Source organism: Microcaecilia unicolor, chromosome 2, assembly GCF_901765095.1.
Source record: "Microcaecilia unicolor chromosome 2, aMicUni1.1, whole genome shotgun sequence".
Lineage (NCBI taxonomy): Eukaryota > Metazoa > Chordata > Amphibia > Gymnophiona > Siphonopidae > Microcaecilia > Microcaecilia unicolor.
The window spans coordinates 199,291,828-199,316,568 of NC_044032.1; the positions used below are offsets into that span (position 1 = coordinate 199,291,828).

At 41.6% G+C, this 24,741-nt stretch overlaps 1 protein-coding gene across 1 annotated transcript in view; it reads left to right on the top strand.

Moving 5' to 3' along the window:
* The window catches only part of LOC115463265 (hippocampus abundant transcript-like protein 1), a 131,576-nt gene extending 127,925 nt beyond the window's left edge, over positions 1 to 3,651 (top strand). The window contains exon 12 of the mRNA XM_030193619.1: positions 1,283 to 3,651. Coding sequence (XP_030049479.1) covers positions 1,283 to 1,498 — 216 coding nt within the window. The 3' untranslated portion in view covers positions 1,499 to 3,651. The remainder of the gene's footprint in view (positions 1 to 1,282) is intronic.
* Positions 3,652 to 24,741: the final 21,090 nt, after the last annotated feature.

A 24,741-nucleotide genomic window follows, 5' to 3' on the forward strand; every position in this document is an offset into this window, starting at 1 on the left:
TTTCTCTGTACAGTCAGCCTCTAGTTCATTGTTATGTGGGACTTGCTTTTAATGAAGTCTCCCAGTTTTCAACCCAGCTTTGAGTCGGACACCTGTGATCTCAAGTACCTGACCTGGAAGGTCTTTTGTTTGGTGGTGGTGGTGGTGACTTTGGCTCACAGAGGTCCAGTTTCTAGTAGCTGATCACCTTATACTTAAAACAATGGAGTGATTCTGCACATCGATCCAAAGTTGCTTCCTGTTAGTGTCAGATTTCCATTTTAATCAACTGACTGTCCTGCCAATATTTTTCTCTCTGCTTCTTACCCACAAAAGTGAAAGTGTGTTGCACTTGTCTTGCAAACAAGCCTTAGCCTTCTATTTGGAGCGGACTGAAGTCCTTAGGAAGTCTGTCCCCCTTTTTGTTTCTTTTGACACCAATAAATTGGTAACTGCTGTTGCCAAATGCACCGTATTTCCTTCACTTAATACCCAGACAGGCTTGACTCCAGTTGACTAGCACACTGTATTTCCTTCACTTATACCAGACAGGCTTGACCCTTGTAGCCATGGCACTGACATCATGAACTTTCACATGACCCTCATCTATAATCTATCTGCAAAGCCCTGACAGAGATATGTATCCATATGTTCACATCCCACGTCTGAAATGGGACTCCTGACATGATAATAGGTTTGGCTAGTGTGTCCTTCAGAATCTCTTTGGGGATTAAAATCCAACTCCATCTCCTCTCTCATTTTCTTAATGTACAGCTTCCTTCTGAAAAAAAAAAGGGGGAAATATGAAAGACTAGCTTCCTTCAAAAATAGATTGGTGTCTGCCAGATACAGCAGTATGCATTTCATGATTCTGTTTTTCCCCCTTTTCTGTTGACGGTAGCCTGTAGCCAAGGAGTCCCATCTGTGAGGACTTGCTATCCAAGTTGCTTACCTGTGGCATGCTGCCAAAGAGTGTGAGCAGTTTATAATTGATGGCTGTTGTTTTTTTGAACAGTCTTTATGCTTTTAGCAAGTAAAGGGGGAAAATTGAAATATTTGCTAAATTTAATTTTAAAAATATTTGAATAGCTTGACTGTATTACGAACATTCACTGTATGAGGTTTCGGTTCTTAGTGGGTCAATGTCCATTAACATATCACAAGTGTGAAATTTACACATGCCACTTTGACTTTTTGAAGTATAGCAGTAAAATTGGGGTTAGTAATATTTCATCAGTAGTATGTGGTAAGTTTGCCAAAAGCAAACCGTTTGTAATTTCTTTATACTTGTATTGATCTGCAGAAAACTATTATACCTGGACCACCATTCCTGTTTGGAGCATGTGCAGTTCTCTTTGCTTTCCTGGTTGCCTTATTCATCCCTGAACGCCGCAACCTCTCATCAAAGAGCAGCAGTGCAAGGCAGCATCTTGACATCATCATCAGTACCCAGGACAATAATGTGGATCTAAGCAATGGCGAAGATACAGAACCGCTGCTGCAGGACAGCAGTGTGTGAGGACTAGAGCTTCCAAGTGACTGCACACTGCAGAGGAGACAGAGCAGAACAGAAAGAGTATAATGGGTTAACGGCTAGCAGAAACTCAGGCATAATTTATAGACTTGTTACTTTTTTCCCCTTAGTATTTTGGTATATATAAGTTTTAAGACTTGAGTTTACTTTTTAACTGGGATGCAGTTGCAAGTGTTATCTCAAGTCTTGATATTGAAGTACCAGCAGTAAAATATTCATAATATACCACTCTTGCAGCTCCCAAAGGAGACAGTTTCAGCTCCAAATCTTAATGTAAGCTGTGCAGTTTGACTACTAGGGGAGGAACTGTTGTACTGTCATTGGAAATTTAGAATTTGGGGATTGCATTTTTTTTATTTAGTTTGGTTAGGATGTGTATCTCTTATACATCTGATGGGTTAGACATAGTTTAATGATTGTGAATGTGTTACAGGGTACATAGAAATCCTAGATCCATATTTGCATCCTGACTCTGGCCATTACTAACAGAAATTTGGTAGAGATACAATGACTTTGCTATAACTGAGCCTAAGCAGAAGCTGTACCTGAGAATGAAGGTCAAAGAACTCCTAAATAGTTTTTGCTCTGAAGTGGTAAATCAGTAGGCACCACAGATAGTCACTAGTTTGGTTATTCTGTTGGTATAAACTTAAGTTTTGGAGGTGTGAAGACCCTGCATACTTGAGTAATTATGGACATCTCTTAATTACTCTGGACTAAATAATAGATCGCATTCAGATTTGCACTCTGTATTCATCATCTAGTACTTTTCTCTTACTTAAAATGCCTTATTTTCACCTCAGTGGTTGCACTTCAGCCCTAACTTCAGTTTAGAGATTCACAAATCATATTTAGATTGCTTATCAGCTGGTGTAACCTGATGTGATAAATTCTTAGTTTAAGAAAATATTTTGTGAACTCATTATCCAGAATTTTAAAAATATTCTCTAAATGTCACTTAATATAGCATCCATGAACCGTTAGAAATACAACTCCAAAGGAAAATATAAACAGGCTGCACTTTTCTTGGTTTCACAGGCTATCTATAAATTATTTTCAGTAAGGTATTTTAAGACATGTGGCAGCTCTGATATCCATGTATCTGTCCAAAACTAAATCGCTGTGGATTTGGTTAATGCTGTATACCATAGCTGAAGCCTCATTGCCTCTCCCTAAAGTCCTCTGTAAAGTAAGACTGATGTCAAGTTAATTTGGGAAAGGCTTAGATACAGATATTTGTGAAAGATTGCTACTTTTCTGTAAATCAAATATCTAGATATAGAAGCATTTTATTTTTTGGGCCACGAGGAATGCAGTTCATCAGAATATTCTGTAACAATGATTGTATATATGTGCATATATGATACTAATATGGTAAAAGTGCTTTCTCCTGAGATCAAATGGGGGAGATACATAGTTATATTTGATATATACATCAGGAGAAGACATGCTTATCATATACATATACTATGAAACAATAGAAAGTTGTAAAAATAAATTTATATCATGTTTATAAACATGGACAACATTAAAACGAAAATGTTTTACTGTTTATTTTCCAACATAGTGATATATTTCAAACAATGTTTTGACTGGTTTCTTTAGATGAACATGTATGTTTGCAGTTACTGACAATAATGGTATAGTAGGAGCCCCCTCTCTCCAAGAAAGATGGTATGGTATATTAAGACATGGAAAACACTGATTGGTTGACTTTATTATTTTTTTTTTTCTTTGTTTAGTCTTGGGTCAGTAGTTAGCTATATTTTTCTATATATGTATAGATGTGAATACAGAGAGCTTTTTTATATATAGAAAAATGTAAGCTAGTCTTGTTCTTATAGTTTCACATCCTCTTTCTGTAAAAATATATGCTCTGCCATTGTGATATTTATACTATAATACACAGATATGCATTTATATATAATACCTAGGAGTACTATGTAAATTTTGTATTTATGTATGAATTTATTCTCAGAGAGAAATATGAGCTTTTTATAAAGAATTATGAATTGACCAAAAAGTTTTTAAAACGTATATATATATTTTGGAACATTCTATTCATAACAGTGAGAGCTACCTTTTTTAATATGCTGTTAATTTTTTAAGTTAACAAGCTTCATAATACATAATAAAACTGGCAAATTATTCCTTCTCAGAATCTGCGTGTGGACTGTGTGTGCAAAAAAACACTGAGGGGCTCATTTTCGAAAGAGAAAAACGTCCAAAAAATGGCATAAAGCAGCATTTGAACGTTTTTCTCACAAAAATGTCCAAATCAGTATTTTTCAAACATATTTTTAGACGTTTTTCTGTGGTCTGTCAGAAGTGTGGGCATGCTGGGAATGTTTCGAAAGCAGGATTAGTGCATGCCTAACACTTGGATGTTTTACAGCCATAATGGAACAAAACAAAAACGTCCGGTACTAAAACCAAGATGTTTTGGTCTAGACCATAAATGACCATATGACCACTGGAGGGAATCAGTGATGACCCCCCCAATACCTCCCAGTGGTCAGTGACCCCCCTCCCACTCCCAAAAATATGAATAAAAATATGACTTACCAGCCTCTGACAGCTGCAGATGTTAGTCAGATCTACTAGAGCAGCATGCAGGTCTCTGGAAATAGTGTAGTGGTTGGTGCAGTACACAGTGGGGGACCCAGGTCCCTATCTCCTTCCACCTGTCACACTTGTGGAAACTATGACCCCTCCCATGGTCACCAAAATCCTACTGAACCCACATATAGGTGTCCTCTTCACCCATAAAGGCTATTGTAGTGGGGGGCAGTGGCTTTTGGAGGGCTCAATGGACAAGATAAGGGAGCAAAGGTAAGACGTGTACCTGGGAGCATTTTTATAAAGTGCACAGATTTGCTCTCTAGGGTGCTCCATTGCTCTCCTGGGATGTCTGGGGGACCAGTCTACTAAACATGCTGGCTCTTTCTACACCCCAGTGGCATGAATCTCTACATTTTGCACCTATTTGTTAAAGTTTTGTTTTTGGTTTTTTTGAAAATGGACCAAAAAACCCAAAACATCCAAATCACAAAACCTTGCTCAAAACATTTTTGAAAAAAAAAAAAAAGATATTTTTATTTTTTTGAAAATGGCCTTCTTTCCTATTTGGATTTTGGATGTTTTTAGCAAAACATCCAAAATCAGAGTTAAGATGTCCTATTGAAAATTCCCCTCCACACGTCACTTCCCCTTTGAAATGCAGACGTGGATGTTTTATTTTTCAGCACATATTGATAACTTTGTAAGAGATATTTAGATAGGAAAACAGGTGTTTGTGCATTTTAAAAAAATCCCCTAGTATTTCAGACAAGTCTTGGTGAATATGGAGCTTTTTCTAAAATATATATTGCTATCGAAGAAGTAAATGCAAGTGGCAGTGAGAAATTGCCCCGGAAGACGCCATTTCAGAAAAGAAAATGCTCAAGAAAGAATGGAACAGGACTTGAGCTAATTACACATGTAAGCAACAGCAGACTTAGTGATGCACATTCTTTCAGGCCCAGATGCACAAAACCTAACGAGCCCACAACTTGCGTTTTAAACTGGTTCCAGCCAGTTTAAAACGCAAGTAGTTCACCCCGGACATGCACTAAGGGCATTTTCCCTGCCACGGTAGCAGGCAACGAAAACGGAATGCAAATGATTGAAAAGCTATTATAATGAGCTGCAGTACCTTTGCAGCCCATTATAATCAGATGCACTACCGTTTTTCCGATTCCCTTACTGTAGGAACCCTAACGAGATGTCTGACCTCTTGTTAGGGCTCCTGTGAGGGAATCGGAAAGGAAAAGGGCCCCCAAAAAAGGTAAAAAAGAAAAAAAAAAAAAAAGCAGGGCGCGCATGTGAGGGGCGTCCTTTAAGGACGTACTCTCCCTGCGCTTGTGAGAGACTTTTTTTTTCGCAGTTTTTTGCTCTGCCGGCGCTCGTGTTTTTTTCCCCCTTAGTCTTCGCCGCGCCACTTACCCCTCCACAGCGAAATTTTTCTATTTTCCTGGTTGCTGGAGAATCGGGACGTCCCTTTAGATTAGGCTCCTCTTCCTGGTCTCTTCAGCCAATCAGAGCGCGTTTCGCTGACAACAGCCAGCTAATACCGCTTTGATTGGCTGAAGAGACCAGGAAGAGGAGCCTAATCTAAAGGGACGTCCCGATTCTCCGACTCAGGTACCGAAGGACTAGAGAATGCAAGTGAGCTACAACGAGTAGCTCATTTGCATTCCCTATCGTTGATGCATTCCCGTTACCTACCGATTCGCTATGGAATCGGTAGGGAACGGGAATTACCAATGTCTTTAATGCATCTGGGCCTCAGTCCTATAGTTGAAATGCTGGTGCCCTTGTAATCAAGATAGAGGAATGTGAAAAAAAGTCTCCTGTATAAATACAGCAGTGTCAAACATCCCCATAAAATGTCAACACAAAAAACTATCTGACCTCTACCAGATGCTGATTTGATACAAAATGCAATTGTGATATAGCTACTTGATTTGGCTGAGGCATACACAACACCTCCCTAAAAGAGTCAGTTATATTCTTTTACAAATGAGGCTGTTCCAAAATTTGGTGAACTGGGATAATGTTGCTTCATTTGATAAATGTTTCTCCTTATTGGAAGTACACTCCTCTCTTCAATCTGTAGTTACATTGGCTATCAAAAATTATATCAGTGTTTACAAGTTTGAAGCTTTGGAAAATTTGTTAAGAAAAAAAAATCTACTTTTGAATTTTCCATGTAACCGGTTGCTTTCATTTAAGTTCTTTTAAGGAAATATTTTAGGGAGGTGTTGTGTATTCCTCAGCCAAATCAAGTAGCTGTATCACAATTGCATTTTGTATCAAATCAGCATCTGGTGGAGGTCAGAGAGGGGGCTTGATATGTTTGTATCTTCTGGGAATGGGGATTAACATTCTGTAAGAGATTCTTAGATGCTTTTACTATTTGTGCCACATTTGAAGTTACACTTGAGGAAGAAGAGTCTAGTGGACAAATTAAAATTTTTCCAGATATCTTATGTAGTACTCTGTTTCATTGGATGAATCTAGAGTTCTTTCATTGGTGGCAACTTCTTTCTTTTTTTTATTTTGTTGCCTTGCAAATGCTTGATCTCATATATAAATGATAAATTTATTTTTTATGATCTGGCACATCTGGAAAATTCCATTATGATAAAGAAACTTCTGTGCCTGTTCTGTTTTTACTGGTATTATTAAACTAGAAGAGAATTGGATTACAAATTGACTGGGCCTAAAGTGAATGAGGGAAGTTCATTTTCTTTGCCTCTGAGATGACTTTTGCTCATCTGATGATTGGTTCTATGTGTTGATTGCTTTATTTTTCTTTCTGCAAGACCTATCTTTTTCTTTGTTATTGGAGCAATAAAAACTATTAGAAATAAGAAGAAATGTATCCTCTCTTAGTATATGAGCCAAGTTCCCATTCATCTGCTCTTGCATCGAATTATAGATAAGTAGGTTATAGTTTTTAAAAAATGCATTCCTAATGCAACAAATGTCATGCACTTTTTTTTTTTCTAATCAGTGCACCTCTTTAATGCCATGATAATTTTGGAAGTCATTAGTTTACTGACGTGAAAGTAAAATATTTTTGCCGCATGTGCATTAGAACAGTATGTGATAAAGTTGAGCAGACATTTTTAACTCATGGCTTATCACGTTAGCCCCCAAAAGGGGAGATAAGGTAAATTCTGGCTGATCATCCTGCTGTTTATTAAAACACTCATCACTGGTAAGCAATTTCATTTTTCTTTTGTTGACCAGCAGAGTGGTCAGTCACATAAATGGGACTATCTAGCCTCAGATTGCCTTTCAATTTAAAAAAAAAAAAAAAAAAAAAGAGAGAAAATAACCAAACTAAAAAGGGCATTGTATTTTCAAATGGAGCAAAGGTCCTTTCATGTTCTGTCCTTTTACACTGAAGATAAACCAAAATAATAAAAATGTACTCTAAATTGGTTTCTAATACACAGAAGCCCTGAAGAACGGAATGGCCAAATATACTGTTGCAATGGGCTTCAATATCTAAACTACAATTGATCTAAATGCATGAATATAATCCATGTCAATTCCGTGAATCTCTATAGAAAGGGATCTCAAATGGACAACCGATGCAATCATGACTGATTGCATTTCCTCAGCCCAACAGGAAATGCAATCTGCTATCCAGTTACAGAGGGCTTATGTCAGTATGGCTATCCTATGCCTGTTTGGTTCAGAAGAAAAATTATGTGGACTTTTTTTAGCTTGACTATATTCCAAGTAAGTCAAGAGCTCTCAACCTAAAATGCTTAAGACTAGTTTACCTTTGTCAGCACAGGGCCTAGGAAAAGTTTGGAGGATACTGTAGTATCCCTCGGAATTGTTTCTTCTCTTGCTAGTGCTGCCTCTCAAAATGTAATCCCTAGTGTGGTCTCATGCTAATATGAATACACAATCCCTAGTGGTAGCACCATGGGACTACTGCTAGGGGTGATATTTTGAAAGCTAGTGGCAGCAAGAACAGGAGTGACTGGGGATCGCTCCTACCCAGGACGTTCTACACCAGTGGTTAAGAACATAAGTATTGCCGTACTGGGACAGACCAAAGGTCCATCAAGCTCAGCATCCTGTTTCCAGCAGTGGCCAATCCAGGTTACAAGTACCTGGCAAGATCCCAAAAGAGTACAATACATTTTATGCTGCTTATCTTAGAAATAAACAGTGGACTTTCCCCAAGTCCACTTTAATAATGGCTTATGGGCTTTCATTTTAGGGGGAGATGCACTAAAAAATCGTTAAAGCCCTTCCCTTACCGATTCCCTTAGCAAATCAGTAAGGAACAGGCATGCATCAAGGAAAAGAAATGCAAATAAGCTGCTCGTTGTAGCTCACTTGCATTCTCTATTCCATCTGTAAACAGTCACCCGGTCGAGCATGCGCAGAGCAGCCAAGTGTTATGCTGGCTGCTCTGTGCATGCCAAGGATGTCTTTTACTAAAAAAAAAAAAAAACACAACTTAGCAGCACGTCCGATCCTGCTGCACAAGGGCTTAACTGCCCCCCAGCACCATCTGGTTTACTGCCTGTGCATCTCTGTGACTACTCCTTGCCCTGCTCCCTCCCTGTCTGTGACGGTCTCTTTCTCTCGCTTGATCCCTCCCTTCCTCCTGCCCCCGGTGTCCTGGCTTGCTTCCTCCCTCCCTCCCTCCCTCCCTCCCTCCGTGTGTGATCGGCTGCCCAGAACTTTCAGCCTGTCAGCGGCTGCTGTAATGGGAGAGATTGCTCTAGTCCGAGGTCCAAGAAGAAGGCACAGCTCCCTCCTCCAGGTCTCTCTCAGCCAATCACAGTGCGTTTAGCTGTCACTGGTGTCAGAATTCTAATTTGTAACCTTCTCACAGAATAGCCAGGACCTATTGGTCTGTACTAATTTTTGCCCACTCCCCAAAACTCCTGAAGATGCCCTCCAATGAGAAGGAAAGAGTGGGCCGGCCTGGCATCATTGGGATGGTTGAGACACTAGCTGCCCTTGCCACTTGGGATACAAGCATTTTGTCCACTCAAAAGGAAGACTGGTGAGAGGCAAAACGGGACCTCTGTCCAAACCCCTGCCGCGCCCCCAGGCCAGTACATCTTACTGCCCCAAAACCTAGCATGGGACTGGCCCAAGGAATCGCCTGAAGACTTAAGCTCGAACTCTGGCAACCTCTGATGCTTAACCTTCCCCAGCTCCTTCACCAGGTTGATGATGTCCTCTCCAAACAATCATTTGCCCAAAAAGTGCAACTTTAGCAGGCAGGTCTTAGAAGCCGCAGCAGCCCAATTCTGCAACCAGAGCTGCATCTGCCAAAGACATACTCCTGGCCATGACCCTCAACATATTGTAGACAGCATCCACCAAATACGCCAGCCCAGCCTCCAACTGGATAGTATGCGTAGTGACTTGTGAGCCAGTCTGCAGATACCATTGCAAACATGCTTTTGCCACAAAAGAGCTGCACACCAAAGCCTGAAGGCCCAGGGCTACCACTTCAAATGTCTGCTTTAGGGCACTTTCCAGCTTCCTATCCTGCAGATCCTACAGGCAGCATCATTTTCAAGGTCATAGACATAACCAAAGAATCCATCTTAGACCGGCTTAGCTTCTCCCCTTCTCTGGCACCAGGGGATAAAGTTGCCCCATGGCCCTGCCCACTCTTAAGGCCTGCATCCGGAGAGACCTATTCCATGAAGGTTAATACCTGATTGTCCAGATACATGGGAAAGATCTTAGATGGACCCCAGAGGCCCCTCTTGATTGATGAAGATTGGCCACTGGCTGATGCAACCACCAGGTCCTCAATAGACAGGACCTGCCAGGGCCTCTGAGATAAAGGAGCTTAACTCTTCCCTATGAAACAAATGTGGGACCCTGGGATCATTCCCCTCTTCGGGAGGGAGCTTGCCCTCCTCCAAAGGCTCTCTCAGGGAGAGGGCCCCTCCAAGCAGAGAGGCCCCTTCTGAGGGAGAGAAAGGCTGACTAAAGTCTTTCTCAGCATCCTCCTGAAATTCCAAGAGGAGTTGCTTAGGAGCTGAGAGACCAGAGCCCTCATTCACAGGATCGCTGGCCGATTCCTGCTTAAGCAAGTATGCCCAAGGGAGGAGCAATATAAACTCCGTGGAGAAGGTCTCTCCAGGAAACACAGAGCACCAGGAACCCTTCGCGGAAGAAGACTTGCAGGAAAGTCAGGCCCTAGTGCTGAATCCACCAACTGACCCACCAAGATGACTTCCATTCCCACCAACTTCGGGGAACACTGTGGCTCTCGGGATGGTGAGTCTGCTGCTGAACCTGATCATTGCTGCTGTGCAGTCTCTCCATCTGACTTTCCCCGGAAGCCTTGAGGCAGCTAGCCTGCACACCATGCAGCGGCCTAATGACTCCCACCATGTCCTGCAGCGCAACATCTTTTAACTCCAACTGCAAGAATCACCATGCTACCTAGCCACTATGTGCTCTCCCATTCAGAAAGGCTCTTGGCCTTGAAGTACCACTTCTTTTTTTTCCCTTTTCTCCAGCACACAGCGTGATCATGCTCTTCCCCCCCCCCCCCCCCCACCTACCACCCCTGCTGGCGAGTCAGCAACACAATCTTGGATCCCGGATACTTACCACTGCAGCAGGGCTCCCCCAGCTCAAGATCCCTGCAGTGCATTCTCAGATAATAAACTGCTCTCCTCACCCCCACGCAGGAGCTGATCACCCTGCATAGAAACTAACCCTGTGCTGCCTTACTCTGCCGCTGACCTGTTCTGGGTATGACTCTCTGCCAGAACCACCGAGCTCAACTGAGGACCAGACCTCAGGACCCCAGACTGAATAGCCAGTCCGTCCACCTGCTGGAGATATGGCTGCTCTGGGATTTGAGTGAGATCAGAAAGGCAGATTTATAAAAAGAGAAAAAAAAGCACAATATAAAAATGCTAAAATAAAATGATGTGCAAAATGATTTTCAATTCACGTGTAATAGTTTTGTGTGTTTTAATGTGGTCTTGTTGATGCATGGCCATTTTGAATGCTCTCATTTTAGTGCAAGGATAGCTGGGTTCTCTTTCTCGTATGTTCTATAGTCTTATGAATAACGATGCTACTACATCCTACGATAAGAGAGTGAGTCACTTTTCAGAGGTATTGGAATTGGTGGTGTTAGGTGCTTGCTCTTTCTGCTCAGATCTGAAGAGAGAACATGCAAAGGTATGAACAGCTAAAGTAGTAAGTAGTTGTTTTTTCTTTAGTGAATATCTGTATATGAACCTTAATTTTGTAATTTGTTTTTTTGCAAAGATATTTTGTGATATATGCATAATACAGATTTTTACTATTAAAATAATCTATTTGATCATATAGCCTTAAATGAGCCAAGCTACATGAACAAAAAGAGAGTCTGGGCAAAAGCTCTTGAATATCATCAGCAAGTGAATATGGTTAAAGTGGTCATTATACCCTTCTAGAAGTGCATGATATCATTGATTTGAGACATTAGGAGGGAGAAGACTCATACGCTATGGAATGATACTTATACTGGAATGGATAAAAATAAGATTGAACTCAAATATTAATTTTAATGAAACCTTGCTGAGATTTTGTTTTCATCTTGTATAGCCCACCAATCCAATATTGGTGAATTACAAGATAAAATATACTATGTATGACAAAACCGCAAGATGACCAACAGAGGAAAAACAAAAGCAGAGGTGAAGGCGCAGGGCTTTTTTTTGAGGGGGTACTGAGTACCGGCACCTTTTCCATTGTCTGCTAAAATTGACCCATGGAACCCAAGTTTTAATGGAAGAGCTTAGGCTCTACACACCAGTTCTGCCTTGTCGTGGATTCTGTGACTGGTTGTAGAGGGCCTGGCTATTGTGGGGTGGGTCCCTCAGTGATCACCCCACCCCTGAAGGGTGGCCTAGCTTTGGAGTACTGGCACCTTTTTTGCTAGAAAAAACGCACTGTGTAGGAGTGTCAAGGTGTGATCATTTAAGACAATATCACAATGATAACCAAAGCCTAGGAAGAATTTTGTTTTAGCTTTTTCTGAACTGTAGGTTATTTCTTGAACTTGGCAAACTTTGCCATAGTACGCTATTCCAGAAGGCAGGAGTTCAGTAGAAAATACCCTATTCCACGATTTGGCTAGATAGGCCAAATGAAATATACAGTGCTTTGTTAAAGGTCCTAAAGTACAAATGGGAGCATACTTGGTGAACACATATTTAAATATTTAGATGCAAGGTCTTTCTGTATCTTGTACCCTGCAAGACACTATCTTAAATCTGATTCTCCATGTCTAATCATGCAGGGTCTCCATATTAGTATATATCCTTATGCTATTTTTTTTCCTTAGGCTTCCATGTTTACATTTTAGGAGCTCTTCTGAAGTTATTAATTGACTCCGAATAGAAAATATAGTTACTTCATGATGCTTAGTCTTAATGCAGTTAAACTTATAGATATTTCTTTTACAGTTTCATTTTTATTAGTGCAGAATCTTCTTAACCAGTGATTTTCAAGGAAACAGCCATTTCCGTATAAGAGACAGTTGTGTTAGAGAAGGAGATACCACTATTATCCATAACATAGGCAGCAAAGAAACAGGAGATAGGTTGTTCAGATGTGTGATGTTTGAGCTAAGATTTTTTTATTTGTAGTGATGATTGGCATAACCAGTCTCCCTGAGGATGTTTGTCATCCCTCCCAGTGGATGAGAGCCTAAACCTTTTCAGCCTGTCGTTGCTATTCCTAATACATGGGGTTAAATGAAAAATAATGCTTCCACCTTCATCGTTTTTGTTTGTGAAGATATTATAATGAATAAAACATGAAAATAATACTTGAAACTTGCTCGTTTATTACATATATTGCTTTTCTACATAGTTGCCACCATTCATTACACATTTCTGCCAATGATGGACAAGCTTTTCAAAGCCCTTGTGAAAGAACCTCATATTTTGTCTCCATAATTAGTTGCTCTCAGTCCTTTCGACTTCTTCATTCAAGTCAAACAGATGCCCCCAAAGATGTTCCTTCTCAATCATTGTTTCAAAGTTTTCAGGGTTGCAACCTAATGCTTTGCGTGATCCTCCAATTGTCTTACAAAACCTTTCTCATGTGAGACTCGTCCTTTGCTATCACAACTCATCTATTTCATTTTTGATCACACAAACCAGCCCTTCTCAGCCCATAATCTTTACATTTTATGGCTCAACAATGCATGGTACAAAAACAGAAAGTACCAGAGGCCGTCAAGAAAAGGTCAAAAAACTTTTAATCATGTACTTAGATAAAACAATCCTTAAATGGACCCGACACGGTCGGGTCCATTTAAGGATTGTTTTATCTAAGTACATGATTAAAAGTTTTTTTGACCTTTTCTTGAGGGCCTCTGGTACTTTCTGTTTTTGTTTCTTGGACTTCTGTTTGTACTTTGTTCCCTCTCTTTACTATACTTCAGCAATGCATGGTAGTCATCAACAATCATCACCATAAACAACCTACATGCGGCAGGGAATTTCAGTTGGAGGGACTCCTTCAACAATCAGAAATTCGATCATGGCACGTTGCTTAAATCACACCGATGAGTGCTCACTGCATGCTTCCATTTCACAAACAGCAAAATAACCTCGTCACACAGATACTTCTCGACAACTGAGGTGAAGGAAGAGATTTCAAAGATTGTGTAGTGCATCAGTGCTGCCATCTGTTGAATTATGATGGTAGAGGCATTACTTTATATTTTAACCCTTGTAATAGACCAGTGGCTATTGAAGATCATAAATCATTGATATCGCCTATGTTATTCTCAGGTTTTATCAGATCGCCCCTTTCTTGCTTCCTTATAGAACCTGTCACAAGAGAATGGTGATCATCCCGAGCCAGAAACCAACAAAGGCTTTATTTTATTTTTTAGAGTTATATATAAGAAGAGAAAGTTGGGAAAGAAGAGAGAGGTGCTGTTGCTGGGAGATTTCAATCTGCCAGATGTAGATTGGAAGGTTCCATCTGTGAAATTGGAAAGAAGTAGAGAGATTGTGGATGCTTTTCAAAGTGCTATGCTCAGACAAATGGTGACGGAAACCATGAGGGAGGGAGCGACACTGGATCTGGTGCTCACAAATGGGGATAGTGTGTCAAATGTCCAAGTCGTGCCCACCTGGGCAACAGTGACCATCAAACAGTTTGGTTTGATATAACAGCTGAAGTGGAGGGTGGCCACTCAAAACTCAAAGTCCTGGATTTCAAGCATGCTGACTTTAGTAAAATGGGGGAGTACCTGAGGAAGGAGCTGATGGGCTGGGAGGACATGCGAGAAGTGGAAGGGCTGAAAGAAGCTATAAATATGGCCACAAATCTTTTTGTAAGGAAAATAAATAAAAGCAAGAGAAAAAGGAAACCGATATGGCTCTCCAAGCAAGTGGCTGAGAAAATAAAGGCTAAAGGGAAATGGGACTTGAAATACCGCCTTTCTGTGGTATTTTGCAACTACATTCAAAGCAGTTTACATATATACAGGTACTTATTTTGTATCTGGGGCAATGGAGGGTTAAGTGACTTGCCCAGAGTCACAAGGAGCTGCAGTGGGAATTGAACCCAGTTCCCCAGGATCAAAGTCCGCTGCACTAACCACTAGGCTACTCCTCCACTAAAGAGTTGGTGTTTATGAAATAAAAAAAAAACTCAAGAAGAGGAATACAGCGAGGAATACCGGATGAAACTGAAAGAAGCCAAGAGAGAGATACATCTGGCGAAAGTGGAAGAACAAATGGCTAGAAATGTAAGGAGGGGCAACAAAAACTTCTTCAGGTATATTAGTGAAAGGAGGAAGACAAATAAGGGAACTGTGAGACTGAAAGACGCTGCGAACCGCTATGTAGATAATGATGAAGAAAAAGCAAATTTGCTAAATTTTATTTTATTTATTTATTTTATTTACGTCAATTTATATACCGTATCTTATTGCTACTGCAAGACAGAACAGTTTACAATTTATAAAAAGAAGCAATACAATATGTACATGTTGGACAAACATTAGAACTCCAGTCATTACAGGAAAGCACAGCAAACCCACAAACTAGCTACATAAGATGAAAAACAGTATAACTCATGATTTAGTATACAGGAGAACACCGCAAATACAAAATTAAATACATAATATAATCTATACAGACAAACAATACAGTTTTGATTTAATATATGTTACAGATGCCCATTTATGACCTTTCTTCCATTATTCTAGATTCTGTTCTACATAATTGATAAAGTAGAAGGTTTTCAAAAGTTTCTGAAAATGAAAGTAAGATTTCTCGAGTCTGATCTCCTTTGGAAGGCCATTCCAAAGAGAGGGGGACAAATAGAAAAAAGCCGAATTCCGTGTAGATTCCCATCTAGCCCTAGCGAGAGGAGGAATCACTAACCTCTGTTGTCTGTCAGAGATCTAAGGGTTCGTGTGGCAGTGTAAGGAATAGTTAGATTTGACAGATAGTCACGATTTAGTGTATAAAAAGCCTTATGGGTCACAGAAGAAAATCCTGGAGAAGGACCACGATTGACTGGCAAAAGTACATATGAGAATGGAGTGGATATAGCACCATTCACAGAAGAGAGTGTGTATGAACAACTTGAAAATCTAAAGGTGGACAAAGCCATGGGACCGGACGGGATCCACCCCAGGATATTGAGGGAGCTCTGAGAGGTTCTGGCGGGTCCTCTTAAAGATCTGTTTAATAAATCTTTGGAGACGGGAGAGGTTCTGTGGGATTGGAGAAGAGCGGATGTGGTCCCTCTTCACAAAAGTGGTGATGGGGAAGAAGCTGGAAACTACAAGCTGGTAAGCCTCACTTCGGTTATTGGAAAAGTAATGGAAGCGATGCTGAAGGAAAGGATAGTGAATTTCCTGGAAGCCAATGAGTTGCAAGATCCGAGACAACATGGTTTTACCAAAGGTAAATCGTGCCAAACGAATCTCATTGAATTCTTTGATTGGGTGACCGGAGAATTGAATCATGGACGTGCTATAGACGTAATCTACTTAGATTTCAGCAAAGCTTTTGACACGGTTCCCCACAGGAGGCTTTTGAATAAACTTGACAGGCTGAAGATAGGACCCGACGCGGTGAACTGGATTAGCAACTGGTTGACGGACAGACGCCAGAGGGTGGTGGTTAATGGAATTTGCTCGGATGAGGGAAAGGTGAGCAGTGGAGTGCCTCAGGGATCAGTGCTGGGGCCGATTCTGTTCAATATATTTGTGAGTGACATTACTGAAGGGTTAGAAGGTAAAGTTTTTGCCTTTTTGCGGATGATACCAAGATTTGTAACAGAGTGGACACCCCGGAGGGAGTGGAAAACATGAAAAAGGATCTGCAGAAGCTAGAAGAATGGTCTAAGGTTTGGCAATTAAAATTCAATGCAAAGAAATGCAAAGTGATGCACTTATGAAGTAGAAATCCACGGGAGACGTATGTGTTAGGCATTGAGAGTCTGATATGTACAGACGGGGAGAGGGATCGTGGGGTGATAGTAACTGAGGATCTGAAGGCAACAAAACAATGTGACAACGCGGTGGCTGTAGCCAGAAGACTGCTAGGCTGTATAGAGAGAGGTGTGACCAGCAGAAGAAAGGAGGTGTTGATGCCCCTGTGTAAGTTGTTGATGAGGCCCCACCTTGAGTATTGTGTTCAGTTTTGGAGGCCGTATCTCGCTAAGGATGTAAAAAGAATTGAAGCAATGCAAAGAAAAGCTGCAAAAATAGTATGGGATTTGCATTACAAGACATATGAGAAGAGACTTGATGACCTGAACATGTATGCCCTGGAGGAAAAACAGGGGTGATATGATACAGACGTTCAAATATTTGAAAGGTATTTATCCGCAAACGAACCTTTTCCGGAAATGGGAAGGCGGTAGGACATGAAATGAGATTGAAGGGGGCAGACTCAAGAAAAATGTGAGGAAGTATTTTTTCACGGAGAGAGTGGTTTATACTTGGAATGCCCTCCCTCGGTAGGGGCTGGAGATGAAAACGGTAACGGAATTAAAAAATGTGTGAGATAAACATAAAGGAATCCTGTTCAGAAGGAATGGATCCTCAGAAGCTTAGTGGAGATTGGGTGGCAGCACTGGTGGGAGGTGGGGTCATTGGTTGGGAGGCGAGGCTAGTGCTGGGCAGACTTCTACGGTCTTGAAAATGGCAGATACAAATCAAGGTCAGGTATACACATAAAGCGCATATGAGTTTATCTTGTTGGGCAGACTGGATGGGACCGTACAAGTCTTTCTCTGCTGTCATCTACTATGTTATAACAATCACGCACTATCACGCTTGTACAGGAAAGAACCACATTAAGGAGGATATTAAAATTAATCTAACAAGAAAATAAGGCCCTGTTTACTAAGATGCACTAATGATTTTAGCGCATACCTAAAATTAATGCATGCTAAACACTAGAGACACCCATATATTCCTATGGTTGTCTTTAATGTTTAGCACACACTAAAAAAAGCTAACACGCCCTTCGCTCTGCTTAGTAAACAGTGCCCTAAATCTTAAATCATGTACACAAGTCCACAGTATTAAAAGGGAGGGGGAGAAAAGATTCAAATACAACAAAGGCTTTTAATCTGGATTATTAATTCTAAAAGAGTCAGGAGACTGATACTAGCCCTGAGGACTTCAAATGTTTTGTTTTGAAAAGCTAAAAATAAATTCTATAAAATCTATACTTCTCTTAGACGTGAAGGATTAGTTATGCTTCTGTGAATGGGAATAAAAATGTTGCTACTGGTGATAATGGCCAGTAATGATATGCTCTCCCTTTATTGGGGGCTGGAAATTTGCTGTAGGCTTAAATACTTAGAAAAGGAGACATGAGGAAACAGAGCACTGAGGCCCAGATGCACTAAAATTTAACGACCCTTTAACGAAGAAAATTTCAACCGTAGCATGCATTAAAGGCCATTTTCCGACGACGCTAGCAGCTAATGAAAACGGAATGCAAACGAGTAACTACCATTCTAATGTGGACAATTCAGAATGCACTAACCATACCGACGATTGCACAGAATCAGTTACCGTGATAAATTTAACGTCAGCTCAGAGCTGTCGTTAAGGCCTGAGCTGTCAGACACGCATCAAAACAAAAATGAAAAAAGGATCGGGAGGGGGCAAAGGCGCTCGTCAGGTGCGTCCTTTATGAGCGTCCTTCCCCCCCCCCCACCCGAGGTCGCCGCTGCTCCCCCATGCTTAAAATGGTGCCTTTTGTAGGCAGCCCCGACTCCCCCCTCCCTCTCTTCCTGCTTTTTTACAAAAAACATCTCCTGCCATCCTCCGCCCCGAGATCCCCTTGCGCCCCCCCACCTGAGGTCGCCGGTGTTCCCCGCTTCCCAAAAATCAAAACTTTAAGCTGCCCCGGCCGGCCCCCTCCCTTCCTCTCTTTCTCCCCAGCTCTGCCTCCCGCCATCCTCCGCCCTGTCCCCGCCGCCCCCCCCAGTGGTCGTCACCGCTGTTCCCCCCTCCACCAGTGCCCCCCTCCGTCTTACCGGGCCATGCAGCGCCTCTCACCTCTGTGTGAGGGCGCTGCACGGGGAAGAACAGCTGATCACCTCGTCTGCAGTCTCCAACGTCCCTCCTCTCTCCTGGGCCCGCCCTTGTCTGACGTAACCAGGCGAGGGCAGGCCCAGGAGGAAGGAGGGACATCGGAGACTGCAGAGGACGGAGGCGATCAGCTGTTTTTCCCCGTGCAGTGCCCTCACACAGAGGTGAGAGGCGCTGCACGGCCCGGTAAGACGGAGGGGGGCACCGGTGGAGGGGGGGAACGGCGGCGACGACCTCTGGGGAGGCGGCAGGGGCGGGGCACGGGGCGGAGGATGGCGGGAAGCGGAGCTGGGGAGAAAGAGAAGAGAGGAAGGGAGGGGGCCGACCGGGGCAGCTTAAAGTTTTGATTTTTGGGAAGTGGGGGGAAGCGGGGAGCACAAAACAGACATCAAAATTCAGTGGCCAATCTAGTTCATGAATATTCAGTTAAAAGCCTGAGGGGTCCTTTTACTAAGGTGCGCTGAAAAATGACCTGCGTTCTTGTAGGCGCTAGGCGTGTGTATTGGACACGCGCATATTCATTTTTCAGTGTGCCTGCAAAAAAACCCTTTTTTTATTTTTGGCTGAAAATGGATGTGCTGCAAACATATCATCACCATGGAAAGCAGACTGTGGAGAACCGCAAGGATCACCGCTATCACCGATCCTGTTCAACTTAATAATGACCCCACTTGCCAAGTCCTTATCCAACCATGGCCTTAACCCTTTCATATATGCAGACTATGTCACAATATACATTTCTTACAAAACCAAACTGACAGAAATCACCAACGAAATCAAGCTCGGCCTGAACATCATGGATTCATGGGCAAATGCATTTCAACTAAAACTCAATAAAGAAAAAACTCATTGTCTCATCCCAACACAGCGCGGACATCCCCACAAGTATCAACACCCCAGATCATACCCTTACTATCTTAGACAGCTTGAAAATCCTCGGCATTACAATGGACCGTAACTTAACACTAGAGAGCCAAGTGGCATCCACAACAAAGAAAATGTTCCACTCAGTGTGGAAACTCAAACGCGTGAAGCAATTCTTCCCGAGGGAAACATTTCGTAACTTGATACAATCAATGGTACTAAGCCACTTAGATTACTGCAATGGAATTTATGCGGGATGTAAAGAACAAACCTTAAAGAAACTTCAGACCGCTCAAAACATGGCAGCTAGGCTCATATTTGGTAAAACGCGATTTGAAAGTGCAAAACCCCTCCGCGAAAAACTACATTGGCTCCCAATCAAAGAACAGATCGCCTTCAAAATCTGCACCCTGGTTCACAAAATCATCTATGGAGAAGCCCCGAGTTACATGACAGACTTGATCAACTTACCAATTAGAAATACATCCGAATCAACACGATCTTATCTAAATCTGCACTACCTAAGCTGCAAAGGACTTAAATACAAAACAACTTACGCATCTAGTTTTTCCTACATAAGCACACAACTGTGGAACGCATTACCAAACGCCTTGAAAATGATGTACAACCACCTAAACTTCCGGAAATCACTAAAAACCAACCTGTTTAAAAAGGCATACTCTACCGATCCAACTTAAATGCCTAATCTCTGCAACACAACCAAACTAAAGCACGTAATGTACGTAACACAACTCTTCCATTCTCCAATTCCTTAATGTGGCTGTGCCACATGAACTTGATCTTACCACAACAGCATATACAAAAACATGGACTGATGAGACAAAGTCAGCACGGATTTAGTGAAGGGAAGTCTTGCCTCACCAATCTAATGCATTTTTTTGAGGGGGTAAGCAAACATGTGGACAATGGGGAGCCGGTTGATATTGTATATCTGGATTTTCAGAAGGCGTTTGACAAAGTGCCGCACGAAAGACTCCTGAAGAAATTGCAGAGTCATGGAATCGGAGGTAGGGTATTATTATGGATTAAGAACTGGTTGAAAGATAGGAAGCAGAGAGTAGGATTGCGTGGACAGTATTCTCAGTGGAGGAGGGTAGTTAGTGGGGTCCCGCAGGGGTCTGTGCTGGGTCCGTTGCTTTTTAATGTATTTATAAATGACCTAGAGATGGGAATAACTAGTGAGGTAATTAAATTCGCCGATGACACAAAATTATTCAGGGTCGTCAAGTCGCAGGAGGAATGTGAACGATTACAGGAGGACCTTGCGAGACTGGGAGAATGGGCGTGCAAGTGGCAGATGAAGTTCAATGTTGACAAGTGCAAAGTGATGCATGTGGGTAAGAGGAACCCGAATTATAGCTACGTCTTGCAAGGTTCCGCGTTAGGAGTTACGGATCAAGAAAGGGATCTGGGTGTCGTCGTCGATGATACGCTGAAACCTTCTGCTCAGTGTGCTGCTGCGGCTAGGAAAGCGAATAGAATGTTGGGTGTTATTAGGAAAGGTATGGAGTCCAGGTGTGCGGATGTTATAATGCCGTTGTATCGCTCCATGGTGCGACCGCACCTGGAGTATTGTGTTCAGTACTGGTCTCCGTATCTCAAAAAAGATATAGTAGAATTGGAAAAGGTACAGCGAAGGGCGATGAAAATGATAGTGGGGATGGGACGACTTTCCTATGAAGAGAGGCTGAGAAGGCTAGGGCTTTTCAGCTTGGAGAAGAGACGGCTGAGGGGAGATATGATAGAAGTGTATAAAATAATGAGTGGAATGGATCGGGTGGATGTGAAGCGACTGTTCACGCTATCCAAAAATACTAGGACTAGAGGGCATGAGTTGAAGCTACAGTGTGGTAAATTTAAAACGAATCGGAGAAAATTTTCTTCACCCAACGTGTAATTAGACTCTGGAATTCATTGCCGGAGAACGTGGTACGGGCGGTTAGCTTGACGGAGTTTAAAAAGGGGTTAGATAGATTCCTAAAGGACAAGTCCATAGACCGCTATTAAATGGACTGGAAAAATTCCTCATTTTTAGGTATAACTTGTCTGGAATGTTTTTACGTTTGGGGAGCGTGCCAGGTGCCCTTGACCTGGATTGGCCACTGTCGGTGACAGGATGCTGGGCTAGATGGACCTTTGGTCTTTCCCAGTATGGCACTACTTATGTACTTATGTACTTATCACCCTGTATTTGTTCACACCGGAGCCTGCAAAGGCCTCTCCGGTACTATGTAAGCCACATTGAGCCTACAAATAGGTGGGAAAATGTGGGATACAAATGTAACAAATAAATAAAAATTGGCGCACGTCCATTTTGGGCCTGAGATCTTACTGCCACCCATTGACTTAGCGGTAAGGTCTCGCATGTTAACCTAGCGGTAATCATCAGTGCAGTTACACCGCCGATTACCACCCAGTTAGCGCCACGCAGTAGAAAATAAAAATTGTTTTCTGCCACGCATATTAGACGTGTGTAAAAAATGGAATTACCACCTGGGGCATGTGGTAGCCAGGCAGTAGTTCCAAATTGACGCACATTGGACGCGCATAGACACCTATGCTCCTTAGTAAAAGGGCCCCTGAGTAAACAGAAAGGCCTTCGGTAATTCTCAAAACTGTAAAAGGTTAGTCATACGTCTCAAATATTTGGGAAGTGCATTCCAAAATACTGCCCCCTACTACAAAAAAACCCGCTCTGTTTCTACAGAAATCCAAGCAAATGTTTCAAGAAGATAGAATATCTAGGAAAAAGTTTGTTTGCTAAGTGCAATTTGCACCGGGGACAGTATATTTTCAAAGAGGAGGATATTGCAACAGGAACTTCACTGTTCAGAGACTTAAAAATGAAAATCAAGATTTTAAATTGAATGCACAATTTTATCAGTAGCCAGTGTAGACTTTTCAAAATCGGAGTTATATGGTCAAATTTAGATGTGCCTCTCAAAATTCTAGCCATCACATTTTGTACTAATTGTAATGGCTTCAGCGTATGCCCTGACAAACCCAAAAGCAAAGAATTACAATAGTCAAATAATGGCATCATTGATGCATGAACTACTGTTTGGAAATTGGTATCAGATAAGTCCTTCAATTGTCTTAGAATCTTTCATTTAAAAATTATCTTCACTAAAGAACTTAAGGTCAATGCCGAACCTAAAATAATTCCCAAATATTTAATTTCACGTAACATCATCAATCACAAACTTGGTTTGTGTCTTCGCCGTATTCAATTTAAGCCTGTGTTCTGTCACCCTGCTTTGAGTAGCTTTAAGAACTAAGGTCAACATACCCTGTGCATCTTCCATAGATCTTTCAATGGGGGGGGGAACCCTGAATATCCTTAGCATAAATTCTAAAGGTAAATCCCAAACCTTTAAGCGGTTTACATAAAGACAACACATATATGCAAACAAGACAGGGGGAGGGTCAAGCCCTGTTGAACCCCTTATGTGACTTTTTTTCCAGTTTGAAACATCCTTTGCAAGCTCCACTCTATAAACCCTACCTTGTAAGAAACAGTGGCGTAGCCACAGGTGGGCTTGGGTGGGCCAGGGCCCACCCATTTATGACTCAGGCCCACCCAACAGTAGCACATGTTTAGTGGTAATTGGTGGGAATCCCAAGCTCTGCCAGCTGAAGATTTCCCCCTGATGGTAACAAAAATGCTACTCTCCACGACACCGGCACCTGCGCATGCTCAGTTTTTAGTGCATTCCTGCTGCCAAGGTGGAAAGAAGCGTTTTCCCACCAGCTGAGATTTTTTTTTTGGGGGGGGGGGGGGGGGAGTGGGGGGAGAACACTTGGTGCCCACCCAATTTTTCCCTAGGCTCACCCAAAATCTGTTGTCCGGTTCCGCCCCTGGTAAGAAAGACCTAAACCTGCTGAATACTGTACTTCCAACACCTAAACGAGCTAGGCAATCCAATTACAGGCTATGATGTACTGTACCAGAGGCCGCTGTAATATCTAACGTATCCATGATAAGCTCCTGACTCATATCAAAACCTTTTCTAATACTGTCACACACTGAAAGTAACAGACACTGTGTTGAATGTTTAGGGCAGAAACCAAATTGAAAGTCATCTAGAATTTGAAATTCCTCCAAAATATCCTGCAATTGGTATAAGATCACTTTCTCAAAAACATTGTTAAAAAAATAATGGAAGAAATGGGCCTGTAATTACTGACATCAAAACTATCTAGGTGATCATTTTTTTAAATCAATGGCCTCAATATAGTCATTTTAAAACTCTCTGGGTACTCTCCACTCTGTAAATATTTCTTTGTTAATAAGCAAAGTCACATAAACAGAAAGCTCTTTTTTCCCCCCAAAGATTTCAATAAAGATGGATGGTAAACATCCAAATAATTAGACGAGCAGTGTACCACAGTAATTACATTTTCAACTTGACCAACAGAGATCTCGGTAAAGTCACTCCACCTATTTTGAGCTTCCAAATCTAAACTAACATTAAGAGTGATGGCTATAAAAAAATAAACTATTTTCTCTCTCTTTCCACTGATTCTTGTGTTAGTAAACCAGCTGAAAAGATTTATAAACCTTTTATAAAGAATTGAAATAATGCATTTTGTCAAGAAGTCTTTACATCTCTTTAGGACATTTTATCAGAATTTCCCCAAGGTAACGGAGTTAAGAGTGGTGATAGTGTTGGAACTGCTTGTGTAATTTTATTAATATTCTGCACTCTTGGGAGCAAAAGAAATGGGCATACTTGTATTTAAGATCTTTAGCTAGTACTCAGTCTTCATTTCTGTATCCTGCTGCAACAGAGCACATTTACACAAGAGGCTACAGAAGGAAATCCAGCGATTTAATGTAGAAAGGGTTTGATTTCTTAAAGCACAGGGAGGCAGGTGTTCTAGTATAGATTAAGAGGGATTAGATGAGCTCAAGACAAAATCTTCACTGGATGAATGAACTTCAGTGACAGCCACCATCTCCCTACAATACTGACAAGGATATGAACTGCCTTCCAATCCTATATAAGAACATAAGATAAGCTGCAGTAGATCTAAAAATAAATAATAATAATAAACCCTCCAGATGTGTTTTTTGAAGAATATACAGACTATTTAAAGACATTGGGAAACATATCCTGATTGTTCATTTTATTTTATCTTATTAGCCCTTGAACAGACCTATAGGACTGTCTTGACCCCTGATGCAGGCGTTTGCACGCCG